The sequence below is a fragment of the Nicotiana attenuata genome, chromosome 1 (assembly GCF_001879085.1).
Source record: "Nicotiana attenuata strain UT chromosome 1, NIATTr2, whole genome shotgun sequence".
Lineage (NCBI taxonomy): Eukaryota > Viridiplantae > Streptophyta > Magnoliopsida > Solanales > Solanaceae > Nicotiana > Nicotiana attenuata.
Window position 1 is genome coordinate 32,368,835 of NC_031989.1, and position 15,033 is coordinate 32,383,867.

Below are 15,033 nucleotides of genomic sequence, written 5' to 3' on the forward strand. Positions count from 1 at the left end.
GGGGTGCGGCTCTTCTCCGAATTCTGCGAGACGTTTTGTGCACTAGACTACCTTTTATTTATTTATTTATATCAACCCAATAAATACATATCATTAATTTTGCGTATAAACTTCTTTCACAATTTCACTTAATTAATATTTATTCTAACCTTATTGCGTCACTTAATGTGGTAAGTTGATATGTAACCCTTCTTCGACCCTGCATAAATACAAGATGCTTTATGCATTAGGTTGACGTTCTTTTGTTGTATCAAGCCAATAAATGCATGTCATGAATGGTAAGTTGATATGCTTTGGTATAAAAGTCCGGGAAAAATAATTTTTATCTAAATTAACCAGATTTTTGTTGTATGAAAATTTTCAAAAAGAAAAGAACAGAAAAAAAAAAAAGAAGAAAGAAAAACACTAGAGCACTAATCTTCTTTACAATCTACCCAAATGTATCTCCGCTTAACCCCATATCACAAAAATCTCCGGGATAATCTCATTCCCTTTCTATAATTGCCTGCAGTAGAGTTCTTACATTTGGGGAATACAAATACAAACACAAAAAATACCCAACAAGAAGAAGGAGAGATAGAGAGGTGTAGACAAATTGGCCTTTGAGGGTTTGGCTTGCTTTCCTTTTTTTTTTTTTTTTTGGCTCTAAGTTTCTCCCACTTAGATTACATATCTGATTTTCTCCGACCCTCTTTTTCTTCTTCTTCCTCTTTATCTCTCTCCAATCCATACCTCTTAATACATACATAACTATATCATCATCATAGTGTATAAATTTTGTGTCTTGGATAGTATTAGAGCTAAAAACTTAAGCTTTGTTTGAATGCAAATTCTCTTAATTTGGGTAATACATTTAATGCCTAGTATGGAAGTAAAAGGGTTTATTACCGTAACACCCACAAAGCCAAATCAGTAAGGTTTGTGAAAAACCTTATAACTTTGCCCATTATCTTGCATTTAAGATTGGAGATTTGGTGATATCTGGGTTTTGATCATTTTGGTAATAGCTGAATCTTGAATTGTGCTGTGGTGTGACTATATGTTGGTGGTTTGGTTTCTGCTTAGGGCATATTGAGGTTAACAAAGAGACATCCTTTGCTGGTTTTGGGTCTCAGAATTCTTGGCTTGTTTGGGGTTTGGCCAATCTTACTGTATTTGAGCACCTGAGTAGTTGCTGGTGAAGCTATCACCTTCTGGTTTTCCTAGGGTTTGTTGTGTGAAAAGCATTTGTTCCTCGCTCATTTGTCAGTTTCTTATGATTGTCTGTTTCTCAGCAAGTATTTGAAAGTTGCCTTTGTCTGCTTTGATCAGTGGTGTAAGAACTCCGGTTTTGTGAAATAATTTGTGTGAGAGACAGAATTTAGATATGAATAGGAGGGTTCGGAGGAAATTGGCAAGGAGGGGACAGGAGAAGATTGATTTCCCTGAGCTTGGTGAGTGTTTGACTTTGGATGAGAGAGGGATAGTTGATTGGACTAGGTTGCCGGATGATACAGTACTCCAGCTATTTTCATGTCTGAATTATCGTGATCGAGCGAGCTTGTCATCCACCTGCCGCACTTGGAGAACTTTAGGTGTATCACCATCCTTATGGCAGGTTTTAGATCTTCGTCCCCACAAGTGTGATTCTGATGCTGCTGTTGCTCTTGCTCCTAGGTGTAGGAATCTTAAGAAACTTAGATTTCGTGGCGCTGAATCTGCAGATGCGATTATACAGCTTCAGGCTAAGAGTTTATGTGAGATTAGTGGCGATTACTGCCGCAAGATCACAGATGCTACATTGTCTGTAATTGCTGCTCGACATGAGTCACTTGAAAGTTTGCAACTTGGCCCTGATTTTTGTGAAAGGATTAGCAGTGATGCAATAAAAGCAATAGCCATTTGCTGTCCCCAACTCCGGAGACTTAGACTTTCTGGAATTCGTGAAGTTGATGGAGATGCCATCAATGCATTGGCTAGGCATTGTCGGAATCTAATGGACATTGGTCTCATTGATTGTCTCAATGTTGATGAGTTGGCATTAGGAAACGTTTTGTCCCTTCGCTTCCTGTCGGTGGCTGGCACAACTAATATGAAATGGTCTTTGGCTTTACAGAATTGGAGTAAACTGCCTAACCTGATGGGCTTAGATGTTTCCAGAACAGATATAATTCCTAATGCCGTTTTAAGATTGTTTTCATCCTCACCATCCTTGAAGATCTTGTGTGCCTTATATTGCCCAGCCCTCGAGCAAGATGCCAGCTTTGTTTCCAATAACAATCATAAAGGTAAACTACTACTTTCTTTTTTCACTGACATTTTTAAAGAAGTAGCATCACTATTTGCCGATACTACAAATAAAGAGAGGAATGTATTTATGGAGTGGAGAAATTTAAAGACCAAGGATAGAAAAATGGATGATGTAATGAATTGGCTGGAATGGATCCTTTCCCATTCACTTCTGCGAATTGCTGAAAGCAATCCACAAGGGTTGGACAATTTTTGGCTTAGCCAGGGTGCATATCTGTTACTTAGTTTAATGCGGAGCGCTCAAGAGGAAGTTCAAGAAAGGGCAGCCACTGGCCTGGCAACTTTTGTTGTCATTGATGATGAAAATGCTAGTATTCACAGTGGAAGGGCTGAAGCAGTTATGCGAGATGGAGGCATAGGTCTCCTGCTAAACCTTGCAAGATCTTGGCGGGAAGGGCTTCAGACAGAAGCTGCAAAGGTGAAACTTCTTTCTAATGCTTTGTTCAAAAGAACCTCTTACTGTTTAGTTTGATTTTGTATAACTTCTTATGGTAGGTGTTCATGAATTTTATTTGCTAGATCATATTCGTGCTGCTCTAGTACATTTCAGTTCTGTTTTGCAAGAGCATCCATTAGCTTGCCTTTTATCCCTCTGACACTACTTGATAAATGGCCCAAAAATGTGCTAAAGTTATTTTGCTCTCATGGTGAAGATTGATCTGTATGCATCTCTATTCTATGTGTAGGCTATAGCAAATTTATCGGTGAACGCCAATGTTGCAAAAGCTGTAGCAGAGGAAGGTGGGATAAGCATCCTAGCAAATTTAGCAAGGTCTATGAATAGGTTGGTTGCAGAAGAGGCCGCTGGAGGGCTGTGGAATCTCTCAGTTGGGGAAGAGCATAAGGTTGTCAAATTTGTAGTTGCTTTTCTTGTTTCTTAGCAATTTTCTTCCTGCTAAACAAAGTTCAAATGCAGGCCGCCATTGCTGAAGCTGGTGGTGTAAAAGCTCTGGTAGATCTTATCTTTAAGTGGTCTGTCACTGGTGGTGAGGGAGTTCTGGTACGTGCCTTTAGCATATGCATATGCAAGTAAAACTCGTGCCTTGCATTCTTACTTGCAATTTATGCCATAAAAATGAATATTATCAGCTCATGTTGCTGTAAGTAACTTGCTTATTTTTTGCCACCTCTTAGGAACGTGCTGCTGGTGCATTAGCAAATTTGGCGGCAGATGACAAATGTAGCATGGAAGTAGCGACAGTAGGTGGTGTACATGCTTTAGTAAAGCTTGCTCAGAACTGCAAGTCTGAAGGAGTTCAAGAGCAGGTTCAATTCTTTCAGATTTTGAAGTCAGCAACTTTTGTCTGACTGTTCAGGATAACAAGCAGACAGTTTCTAGGTTTTCTTTTCCAACATATATTTAGGGTCTGAGCTTCCAATGGAAATTGTTGAATGCAAGAGTAAATCTGAACAAGCTTTTATATGCATCAAACGCCTGTGCTTTACCAAAGGGCATCCTTTCAAGTTGATAGGTCACTAGCGAACCTGTGTGTACTTCTGAGGCTAGAACATCATTTTCTTGGTTGTTTTGTTTACAATAGGACCTCACGGGAGGTGGCTTGTACATGCACGTACCATATACAGATCCACTGGATAGGATACACCTGAGCACAATGGAATATGAATTCCCTCATACTTCTAGTTAATTCTAAAAGTTATCTGTGATATTGTGCTGTCTTCTTGGCCCTTCTTTTTCTTTATATGCAAGTGATTACATGCAACATCTGCCAGTTGGGACTTGTATGATCTAACACCACAGACAGACGAGTTTCTGAAATTGTGGTGTCTAGTGTTGTCGGGCTGTTTTGGCTATCAATTTGTGGACCATTTGGTGAAGAGTATGTTTGTATATCTGATGCTGTCAGTTTTATGATAATATCCATTTTATTTCTCCAGGCTGCCCGTGCACTCGCAAATCTTGCTGCTCATGGTGATAGCAACAGTAACAATGCAGCAGTGGGACAAGAGGCAGGAGCTCTTGAAGCACTTGTGCAACTTACTCGTTCTCCTCATGATGGAGTCAGGTAATTTGTCTTCCATAATTTAACTTGTGTATTGTTTACATGAAGTGAAATATTTCTATATTTCCTCGCCTCTTGCATGTAACTATTGATTCAGCAAAGGTCCTTCTAGGATGGAGAGAGAAACTCCCCCTTCTCTCTAGACTATTTGAGACATAGAAACAAGCAAGACATTGATTCTCTGGCAACTTTTCCAGGCAATTTCTTGTGCTGCCCAACTTTATCCAGCTCTAACGGAAATAGTAACTAAATTATTTAAAAATACAAGCTTAGTATAAGAGAAGTGAAGTATAATAAAAATCTATCATCTACATGACAAATATTTTTTATCTACATGACAAATTTGGAAAAGAAATCTTATTCTTTAATCGGACAGAAATCTTTCTAAATAAAGGAAGTGGTAGATAATTAATAAACATGGTATGGGTTTGTGGGAAGTCAAGGAAGAACAAAGTCAAGCTGAATTAGGGGACCTCAAAGTTCATGGACAAAGGAACATACCATGCAAAGGAGATCACACAGATGCCAAAAAAGCAAGGTGCCAAATAGCGGTAATCTAAGAGTGGCCAATTGAAAATATTAAAATTAGTGATTGATAAAAAATCGAGGAAGGAAATCAAATTGTGGATAAGGAAAGCTCAGTAAAGCGAGATTGAATCCTGAATAGATTCCCCCCCCCCCCCCCCTCCAAACCCGCGGTTGAATAGGAGTAATGGTGAAGGAAATGAATGCATATCTTATTTGAATTCCCATTGAGATCAGAGGTAGGAAGAAAATGGTCGCATTGATTACTTGCCACTGAGAACAACTAAAATCAAACCATCCTTGGATAAGATTTCTGGACATTTGCGCAGTTATGGTCAGAAAGCATTTTTGAATCGCCTGGAGAAATGTGGAGTCTTTTTTGAAATTAAATGAAGAAATAAGGAGTGGATCTCACTTGCAATAGGTTCATGTTGGTGTGAAATGCATAGTGAAGCCATTACCAGTGTCGACTGTGCTTGAGGTTGGGGATACAGCCTATAAAGGTTTTGATATGAATTGAGTCAACAACATAAGTACAACCAGTGTTGTCAAAGGCACGCTTAAGCCCTAAAGCGAGGCTTAAAACATGTTGAGCGTTTCGCCTCGCTTTGCGGGCGCTTCAGTGTCGTCATCAAGGCTCTAAGGCATACTTTTCCTTGCCAATTGCCAATGAGCGTAATCCTGAAGAGGCGGTACTAAACAATTAATAGTTCATTTTGTTGTAATATTTTTCTAATTTCTTTATCCATATATTTGTTATTCATGCTTATAATTATTAGTCTTGGATTACACATACATATTTGTATTTTTTCTTCATTTGCACCGTTCTTCGTGAAAGCTCACGCTTTATTTGCGCTTTACACTTAAAGCTCCAATGGACCTTGAGCTCTTTTGTGCTTTTCGCCTTTGATAACACTGAGTACAACAAGATGACCCAAATTCTTACACCAGCATGTACTCATCTCTTACAAACTACAAACAATTTACAATAACATTCTGATGGAGAATCGGCCTGCAGTTTTTCCTATGACAGATGACACATTTTACGGGGTATGTGCAACATAGTGGTGTAATTTTGTTTTTGGATTACAAAGTCAGTTGACGACTTGTAAGAAAACATTGAGCATGCGCATACTATGGGGTGTAACAACTATTATGTTCAAATGAAACACAATAGGGGTTGGCCTGGTGGCAATTCACTTGAGCCTTGGGGTTTGCTCCCTTTCAAGGTCTCAAGTTCGAAACCCACTGGGTGCAAACAATTTCTGAGGGCCATCGGACTGGGTAAAACCTGAATTAACCGTGGTGCACTTGCGGGGAACTCCTTGCCGAGGGCCTGTGCACCCCCGGGATTAGTCGGGGCTCTAAGAGACTCGGACACCCGGTGCAAATCAAAAAAAAAAAAATGAAACACAACATTGGGTCAGGAAAAGAAAATGGAGGTATAGCGAGCGGAGATTTGGGCTTAATAATAAGAGCGAGGAAATTTGTGATGAACCCATAGCTGAGATACAACTGATTGACCCAGATCATCCTGAGATGACCTAGAAGTTGAAGGCACCACTTTGAGTTGACTAATTGAATTGGAAATTAAAGCTGTTATTTTGAACAATAGACAAACTATAGTTTAAAAATCAAGAAAAGCGGTTGAAGCTAGGAGTAGAGAAAGTAGGTGAAAACAATTACTCTTGTAGAAGAGAATTACGCGTGTGGATAGTGGAGGTGATGGAGCTAGTCTTATGGACAAGAAAAATGGTCAAACCCAGAAGCAGAAAGAAGGTGACAATTCACATGAAAACAATTACTCTTGTAGAAGAGAAATACAAGTGTGAATAGTGGAGGTGATGGAGCTAGTCCTATGGACTAGAAAAAAGGTCAAACCCAGAAGCAGAAAGAAGGTGACGAGTCACGACCATTAGGCCAATAGAAGAGAAACATTATGTGTGAATAATTTGGAGATAGTGGACCTAGTACCGTGGCAAGTTTCTAATAGATAGTCGCTCAAAGAAGAGCTGATATGAGAAAACTTTTATGACAGAGTTTATTGCTTCAGATAGCTCATGACTGGTAAATTGATATTTCTATACTATGGTCTGCCTTCTAGAAGCTTCACCAGCTTCCCCCAATGCGTCTCTTACTGTAGTATTGTCTAAATTGTTTTTTCCTCCTTTGCTGCTTACCTATGCTACTAGGATAGCAAGTAAGCCAACCTTACTTGCATTCTCGAAATGGTAGCTTTCTCTGGTTTGTGTGCTGGATGGCGACTAGGTGTTGACCAAAAAATAAGATGTTGCTACGTGAAGATTTGGCACTAATGAGGGGCTAGTGGCATGTCGCTGGACGGTGACTGTATGTTGGCATAAAGTTGATGGCGGTGGCACGCTGACTGCATGATGAGTGTCGAAGAATAGCAAAGTGATGTTGACTAGACATGTTTGATGATGAAAAATAACTAATTGGACAAAATTTGAACTGTCCACTTGATAAGCCAACATACATATGCTTCTAACTTGACATGTTAACTGTCAAGTGTTGACTTGAAAGGTCAACAACATGGACTGATGCATAAACTATAGACAACTGTGGACTGATCAAATATGGCAGGTGCAAGGAAAAGACAAGTTTGCCTGCCGTCCATTGAAAATAAACTTTCGTAGCCATGCTCAGGATAGTGGTCCTAAAAGATTAAAAAAGAGGTGGTACCGCCAAAATGATGACTGCACAGGGACAATACTTGTAAAGTTAAGATAAGTAGGAAATTTTTTGCACGGGTAGTCAGTGTAAGGCTATCTTTTTTGATCAAGGTCAGTGTAAGGCAATCTTTCGGTTTGCAGAAACTACTTAGGTATCTACTAAGATTGTAGAAACTCAGATACCATGTGAAGAGGAACGAGGATTTCTTGACTTGATTATTGACAAATGACAACACACAAGAGAGGTTTCATATATTGCAATCTCAGACAATGTATGATATGGTTAGTAATTATTCACTTAGACAATGTATGGTGTAGTAAGTAATTAATCACTAGTCTAACAATGGAAGTAGTTATTCTACGATTAAACCTATTCTACTCAATGACATCCTATGTATATTACTTCCTTTGTGCCATTTTATGTGGCACTTTCCTTTTTAATGTCTAAAAAAGAATGGCACCTTCATGTATTTAGAAACAATTTAATTTTAAGCTTCTCATCTTACCCTTAATGAGATGATTGATAGCCACATAAATACCTATGACTTGTTTTGGACCACAAATTTCAAAAGTCTTTCTTTCTTAAACTCCGTGCCCAATAAAACATTGCCGCATAAAATGGGACGTAGGGTGTATGCCATTAGTAATTAGTCACTTGTCTAACAACTCAAGTAGTTATTCTACAATTAAATATACAATATTTTATGTAATATTATAGATTGATCTCCAGCTCAAGCTTGATTAAAAAAAGGGCAGCCCGGTGCACAAAGTGTCTAGCGTTCACATAGGGTTCGGGGAAGGGCCGGACCGAGATGTGTGATGTAGGCAGCTTGCGCTAACACAAGTGTTAGTAGCTGACACGGCTTGAACTCGTGACCTTTTCTTTTTGATAAGTAGGCTCTAACCCGTGACCTATATGTCACACGGAGACCTCAAGTTTGATAAATCTAGACACTTTTTGAATATAAGCACATTCTAACATGTTTATGCACCAATTTCTTGACTTGAGTGTTCCACTCTTACTAGATTCTATTAGTTTCAAGCTGGTATACATGGAACCTTTTTTGGTTTTAGTTTCAAAGTCAGATTTTCTGCATAAACAATGTGAAACAGAATTCATGATCCTAAACACCTGTCACCTTAGGTTCATTTTTCATATCTCATTGCTTTTCTTTTGACAAGTATATTTTGTATCTCATTTATTTTGCTTTCCTTGCTGTGATTTAGGCAAGAAGCTGCTGGAGCGTTATGGAATCTATCATTTGATGACAGAAATCGTGAAGCAATTGCGGCAGCTGGTGGTGTTGAGGCTTTGGTATGGTGTTAATCTAATTTTGGCCTTACTATTTTCAGTTTCCTTGAAACTATTAGTTATGGACATACAGTGTTCCATACATGGCAATCGCTTAAGCTTTGGAGTTGAGAATCGTTGTAAGTGTCATGTTTCCATACTAAGTCACAGATTTCCCATACAAGATAATATTTTCCCAAATTTACTGTACATTTTGCTGACTTGGTCTAGTTTGTAGTTTAAGAATGCTCAGCTAAAAAGTGGAAAGAGCCTAAATATACTGGTACTAGACTTTTAGCTTTTTGCTAGTCAGGGTTTCATCAGTTCGTGACCCATCCTCGACAGCATTATCGCATCACTCATTATCAGCATCCATATTGTTCACGGGAACAAAGATGCCTGAGGGAACAAGTATTGTATGCCGAAACTAGTGGAGAAAAGCTTCTTCTCTGGTTAAGGGGACATTAATTCCTAATAGGCTTTAGCAGTCTGCTGTTGTCGAGGAAATAAAGGTGAAATTGTCATGGTTTCATCATGGTTTTAAATTCCCTTATCCAAGAATGATAACTCCATCACTGACTTCTAAGCAATCCTGTTTGTTGTGACTTGTGAATTTGCTAAATAATCACTATACTGCTGGCAAATTCTGCGCCGGCCGTTGCTGTACATGATACTAATTATGTGGTATCACATCGGTTTCGGTTTTTTTGATTTGCTTTAATGAGTGTTGAAATGATAGTTTTCTTTCTTTATTCATACATTTCTACAGAATATTAGAATTCCGAACCGTGTTCCTTTCTAAGTTGAAGAGTGATGTATTCCTTTTATCATGTCTATTTGCCAGGTTGCTCTTGCACATTCGTGCGCAAATGCTTCTCCTGGTCTGCAGGAGAGGGCTGCTGGTGCTTTGTGGGGATTGTCTGTGTCAGAAGCAAACAGGTCTGTAAAATTATTAGATTTTTTGGTGCAGATGCTAGATTAGTATATCTATTTTGTCATAGTATCATACTGCATGAACCTATTTCTGCTTTTATTAATCTCTGCGAGGATCTTTGTACAGGCAATTTGCCTACTGCATCTATTAACCATATCAGGCTGAATGGCTACCATTACTTTTCCTTTCTTTTTTTTATAAAGCTGCAGTTATTTATTTTTGTATGTCAGGTGGTTTGTTTCCTTTGTTATTTTATTTTATTTTTTCGGTAGGTAACAGTTTTATTAAAAAGGATCCAAGGGCGATGCAAAGAGGACTAATAGACACCATATTTGAACCTCAATCCATCTGTTAACCCTCATAAAAATCTTCTTGAAATTGTGTTATATACTATTAGTCCATGTACAACTAGAGGATCTCCTGCGCTGGCACTGCCACCACCTCTTTCCACCGTCATCTCTGAGTTTGGATTACTTTGTTATTATGCCCATATTTCTATCCCAAACTCTATCTTTCACCACCTCTTCGTGTCCCATAATCATTTTTAACTCATAACTTACTAAGGTCACCACAATAATTCTTCTTCAACATTGCCATATTACATTACACACCATTAACTCTGGGTAGGTAACAGAAAGGGGTACACGTACAGCATGATGCCAACAGAAATTTGATGGAGATGAGCATAACTTAAACCACTATGTCCTGAGCGTTGCAACGTACTAATTGAATTCTGCCTATTGCTTTATGGTAAAATTTATAGCCATGTTGTAACTGCACAATTTGCTTTCTCTTTACTCGATTGGATATTAATCCAATTCATAATTTATTGAATCCTGCAATAGTATTGCCATTGGACGAGAAGGAGGTGTGGCGCCACTTATAGCACTTGCACGATCTGATGCTGAGGTAAATCTTTATAATCCGAGGCTTCTATAGAAACGTTTTTCTTGCCTGCCTGGTTCTTGCTCTTCCATGCTGTTTGCGACTTGTGAAGACTTAATTTGTTGACTTGTTAATTGAAGTTACTACTATTGAACTATGACGATTGGCACCCTTCCTTAAACTGTAATTGAATTGGGTCCTTATATATCTTTTAAGTTCATTCTTAACAGTTAGCTATATTTATTTTGTTTCAGTACAGATTGTAAATTTAAATATAGATTCAGCAGCTAGAAATCTTTTCTAGGGAGATCGACCCGTGGTTCTCAGTACCTAGCTATTATACTACTACTAATTTTGGCACCTCAACATGGTTATGTTAAAGGGAAAGTAAGTCACTTTTTTGCATCTAAGGTTGTATCATTTATTGGTAAACTGTTTTTCCATTTTCCTCTGGATTTTTTTTAGCCGGAGTTAGCTAGCTCTTCAAACTTAAAAAGAAGAATTAACCAGCCTGTCCAGTGATGGCTAGGCTTTAATAAAAATATATGTTCCTCAGAGTTGCATAGTTTTATAGGTAAATGTAGTATGAAGAATCTTTCTGTACTCTGGAGTAGTTTTAGGTCTAAATTCTTCCATTGCATATTGGCTAGTGGAGCTGTTATTAATTCCACCTTGAAAGTGCTAAAGTATCCAAGTACAAGAGCTGCAAGTGGGTAGTAGTTCTGATGGCGTCTTTCACATAATCGCTGATGTTTTTTTGGTTAAACTGCGATCTGTAGATGTAGCATACATTTGACATTTGTTTATGTACCTACAAGCGGTTTTAAACTAACCTGTGAAGCCACTGCTTTATTGATTGGCATGTACTCTGAATGAAATAAGTTTTTCTGCTCTCTGGAGTATGAGGCTTATTATGCTTGTATATTCCTAAAATTTCCTCTTTCCAGGATGTCCATGAGACTGCAGCTGGGGCCCTCTGGAATCTTGCTTTCAACCCTGGTAATGCTTTCCGTATAGTGGAGGAAGGAGGGGTTCCTGCCCTCGTTCATCTCTGTTCGTCATCTGTCTCAAAAATGGCACGCTTTATGGCTGCATTGGCGTTGTCTTATATGTTTGATGGAAGGTACTTGACAATGTCTTCATCCGTGAAACTATATACTAAACAGCATCCTATGCTAAATACGGTATGCTATTTAGTATAGATTTTTTTGAATGATTCTCTTTTTTTTTTCCACGAGAGCCGTCTTAGGACGATATTTATTTTCCAGAAGCCATTTATTTCTGGCATTCTTTTCACATCATATTTAGCAATCCAATCTAGCTATAGCTGTTTCAGAGGAGACAACTAACTGGAGCAAGGTCTCTTCATCTTTTATTATGCTCAAAAAGTAGTTTCCGTTCTTCCTTAGGTGTCTCATGTCTGAGCTGTTTAAGATTGAGGAATAGGGCATTGTCATTTGAAGATTTTTACCTGGGAAGCTAGGTTTTGTTTCTTTTTTTTTAATTTTTTTGGGGGGGGGGGGGGGTATGTGCCTTGGAATGGCTACTTGTGGATGTAGTAGAGAAAAGAACTCCGTCAGCAGCACATCTTTATCTCACGAAAACTTCTCTGTAGATCTCAGTTGAAGAGAACCAGTTCTCGAGATTCCTTTGGATGTAATTGTGCTGCTTGAATGGGGCGGATATAATAGCCTGTAGAGGAGTTCAAGGGCTTAGTTAACTTTGACGGTTGTCACCCAAGTGAGTTTGACGACATGTGGGAGATAGAGAAGCTTGCTTTTCTTGTGATAAATCTCATGGGACAAGCTCATGTGACTTTTCTTGTCAACAGTTAACTTCTGATGCTGTTTATGCCCATCTAAGAATACTCTCATATGGATTGGTTATGATGTATATGTCTCGCTTCACCCAGAATACTTTTGTGGTAGCTTTTTCACACAATTTAGAGGGAAGTAGAAGTTTTGATCTCCAATAATCATGCTCGTCCACTTAAAGTTTATGGATGATTATGATTGAAAAGGTCTATTTTGTAGAAATTTGACCAAATAATGGGGCATTCCCACAAAACAAATTGAAAAATTGTGGATAGAGGTAATAGATAGTATATTGAAAAGTGAGATAGACATGTTCGTCTGTTGTATATTTTTACCCGTTAACAGAATCGTGGTTCATCTGCTTACTCTGCTGGGTGATGTGAAATCATCCTCCTCTTCATGCTTTTGCTCTTCCATTTTCTTCTTGGAACATGAAATCTGATTGAATATTGCATCCTTCAGTAAAATTTAAGGTAGGTTTCTCAAAACGTGTCATTGTTCCGCATGTGCATCCAATTGTCAGAATCAAAATAAATTGTGTAATCTCTGTTTATCAGTGTATTTGTTCAAGCTTTTAGAAATTTTCATTTTCATGTTCTATAAAACTTTGTGAATAGACAATGGACCTACTCCATGGGAGAGGCTAAACAAAAAAGGAACTCTTGTAATTGGATTTCAAATGGGGAGAGGACATACTGACAAGAGGATTCAGCTGAAATCTTTAAAATACAACTGCTTGACTAACGGTGCTTGCAATAGGAAAACAAAGTTGAACAAACTGATTCAAGATGTTCTCACTTGTCAAAGGGAAAAAGAAATGATTTGAGGCATTCTGGAATGTTGTTGCATTCTTTCCTTGTGAGTAAAAGTTAAAATGCCATTTCCTCTTTCTGACAGAATGGATGAAGTTGCACTTGTGGGAACTTCTTCAGATAGCACCTCTAAGAGTGTAAACTTAGATGGGGCTCGAAGAATGGCTTTAAAGAACATTGAAGCTTTCATCCTTGCATTTTCTGATCCACAAGCATTTTCTGCTGCTGCTGCATCATCCGCCCCTGCACCATTAACTCAAGTTACAGAATCAGCTCGTATTCATGAAGCAGGTCATCTAAGGTGCAGGTATGCATGTTGTCTCCCCTCACCCCCAACTCTCTCTTTCTCCGTCTCTTAATCCTTTTCTGATTTTTTAAATCTTACACTTACTGATAAGATGTCTTGTACACACAAGCTCACTTGTCATAAAAATCTCATCGTGTGTGTAATTTAATGCGTCAGCTGTCTGCAACATTCACTCTCTGAAAAAAGGTGGCTGTCTCCGCTCATCGAGAATCCTAGGGCTTAATGCCTGTATATTTCCTGGGCAAGCAACATAGAGAACTCTATTGAGTCAATTTTATGAAATTCAACATATTGCTTCATCTTCACCATGTTGTGACATGGCAAGATTGAAATTTGCGGTGCTTAACTGTTTTAGCAACTCCCCTTGGTCCCAAATATTCTCTCGTGCCTTGTTGAATCTTCATCTTCTTTTCTCGTTTAATTTTCTTAGATATCCTTCTGCCTTTTTTATTAATGATTTCCTTAAACTACCTCTTCAGTGGAGCTGAGATTGGAAGATTTGTTACGATGTTACGAAATTCTTCTTCTATTCTCAAAGCATGTGCTGCGTTTGCCCTTCTTCAGGTAAATGATTCTCTTTGAGAGTGACACTGACATTTTTCTGATATCAGCTTTTATACTTTGAACTGGTAACTTAACTGATCTCGTTTTTACATTTTTCCAGTTCACAATCCCAGGTGGTCGACATGCACAACATCACGTCCGCTTATTGCAGAATACCGGAGCATCAAGGATTTTGCGTGCTGCTGCAGCAGCAGCCAGTGCCCCTATCGAAGCCAAAATCTTTGCACGGATTGTACTTCGGAACTTGGAGCACCATCATATAGAATCCTCAAACTAAGGCCTGGCGAAGACTACTATGATCCTAGGCTTGTGCATTGCGGCCATTGCCATTGGCACCTTACTCAGCAGTAGTGGTAGGTATACTCCTCTCGGTGCCATTGGCACTAAGCTTCCAGTTTGTGTTAGCGTTCTGAAACTAATGGTGCTGGCTTTTGGGAAGAGGCAAAGGCTTCTTATTTTTCTACCCAAATGTCTGCCTTCTTCTGAGTTTCTTCTAGTTTTATTTCTTGGGTACATAGGGTGTGTGATTTTTTTTCCTTTTTATTAGTTATTTTCGTCATTATTTGTGTCTGTTTGAGCTTAGGCTTGATAGATCTATTGGCAGGCGTTAGTTTTGAAGTCCCGTTGATTTTTCAGTTTTTGTATTTTAATTTACCCTGGCAGTTTGTTCAATACCTGTACATTATAGATTTGCAGAGACATTAGCATGCTGACTATTTCTGTACAAACACTCCAAAGAATTTCTATGATATAGTAGCTGTGTTTTAAGGTGGTTTGGATGATGAAGTTGATGGTCTCTTTCAAGCATCTGAAGTTTTATCCTTTTGCCCGAATACGTTTCTTAAATAGCCTCTCTATCTTCACTAGGTAGGGGTAAGGCCTGCGTACATACTACCTT

At 38.6% G+C, this 15,033-nt stretch overlaps 1 protein-coding gene across 1 annotated transcript; it reads left to right on the forward strand.

The window, feature by feature from the left end:
* On the forward strand, positions 402 to 14,921 carry LOC109224065 (protein ARABIDILLO 1). Its single transcript, XM_019388615.1, has 12 exons — positions 402 to 2,707; positions 2,976 to 3,134; positions 3,206 to 3,289; positions 3,424 to 3,555; positions 4,186 to 4,313; positions 8,756 to 8,843; positions 9,664 to 9,758; positions 10,599 to 10,662; positions 11,586 to 11,761; positions 13,350 to 13,571; positions 14,051 to 14,135; positions 14,236 to 14,921. The coding sequence occupies exons 1-12, from the start codon at positions 1,367 to 1,369 to the stop codon at positions 14,410 to 14,412; spliced, it is 2,751 nt and encodes a 916-aa protein (XP_019244160.1). The 5' UTR covers positions 402 to 1,366; the 3' UTR covers positions 14,413 to 14,921.

Coding starts and splice junctions, on each gene's coding strand:
- LOC109224065 (XM_019388615.1), top strand. CDS start 1,367: ATGAATAGGAGGGTTCGGAGGAAATTGGCAAGGAGGGGACAGGAGAAG. Junction 2,708..2,975: donor TTCAGACAGAAGCTGCAAAG/GTGAAACTTCTT, acceptor TTCTATGTGTAG/GCTATAGCAAATTTATCGGT. Junction 10,663..11,585: donor TTGCACGATCTGATGCTGAG/GTAAATCTTTAT, acceptor TCCTCTTTCCAG/GATGTCCATGAGACTGCAGC.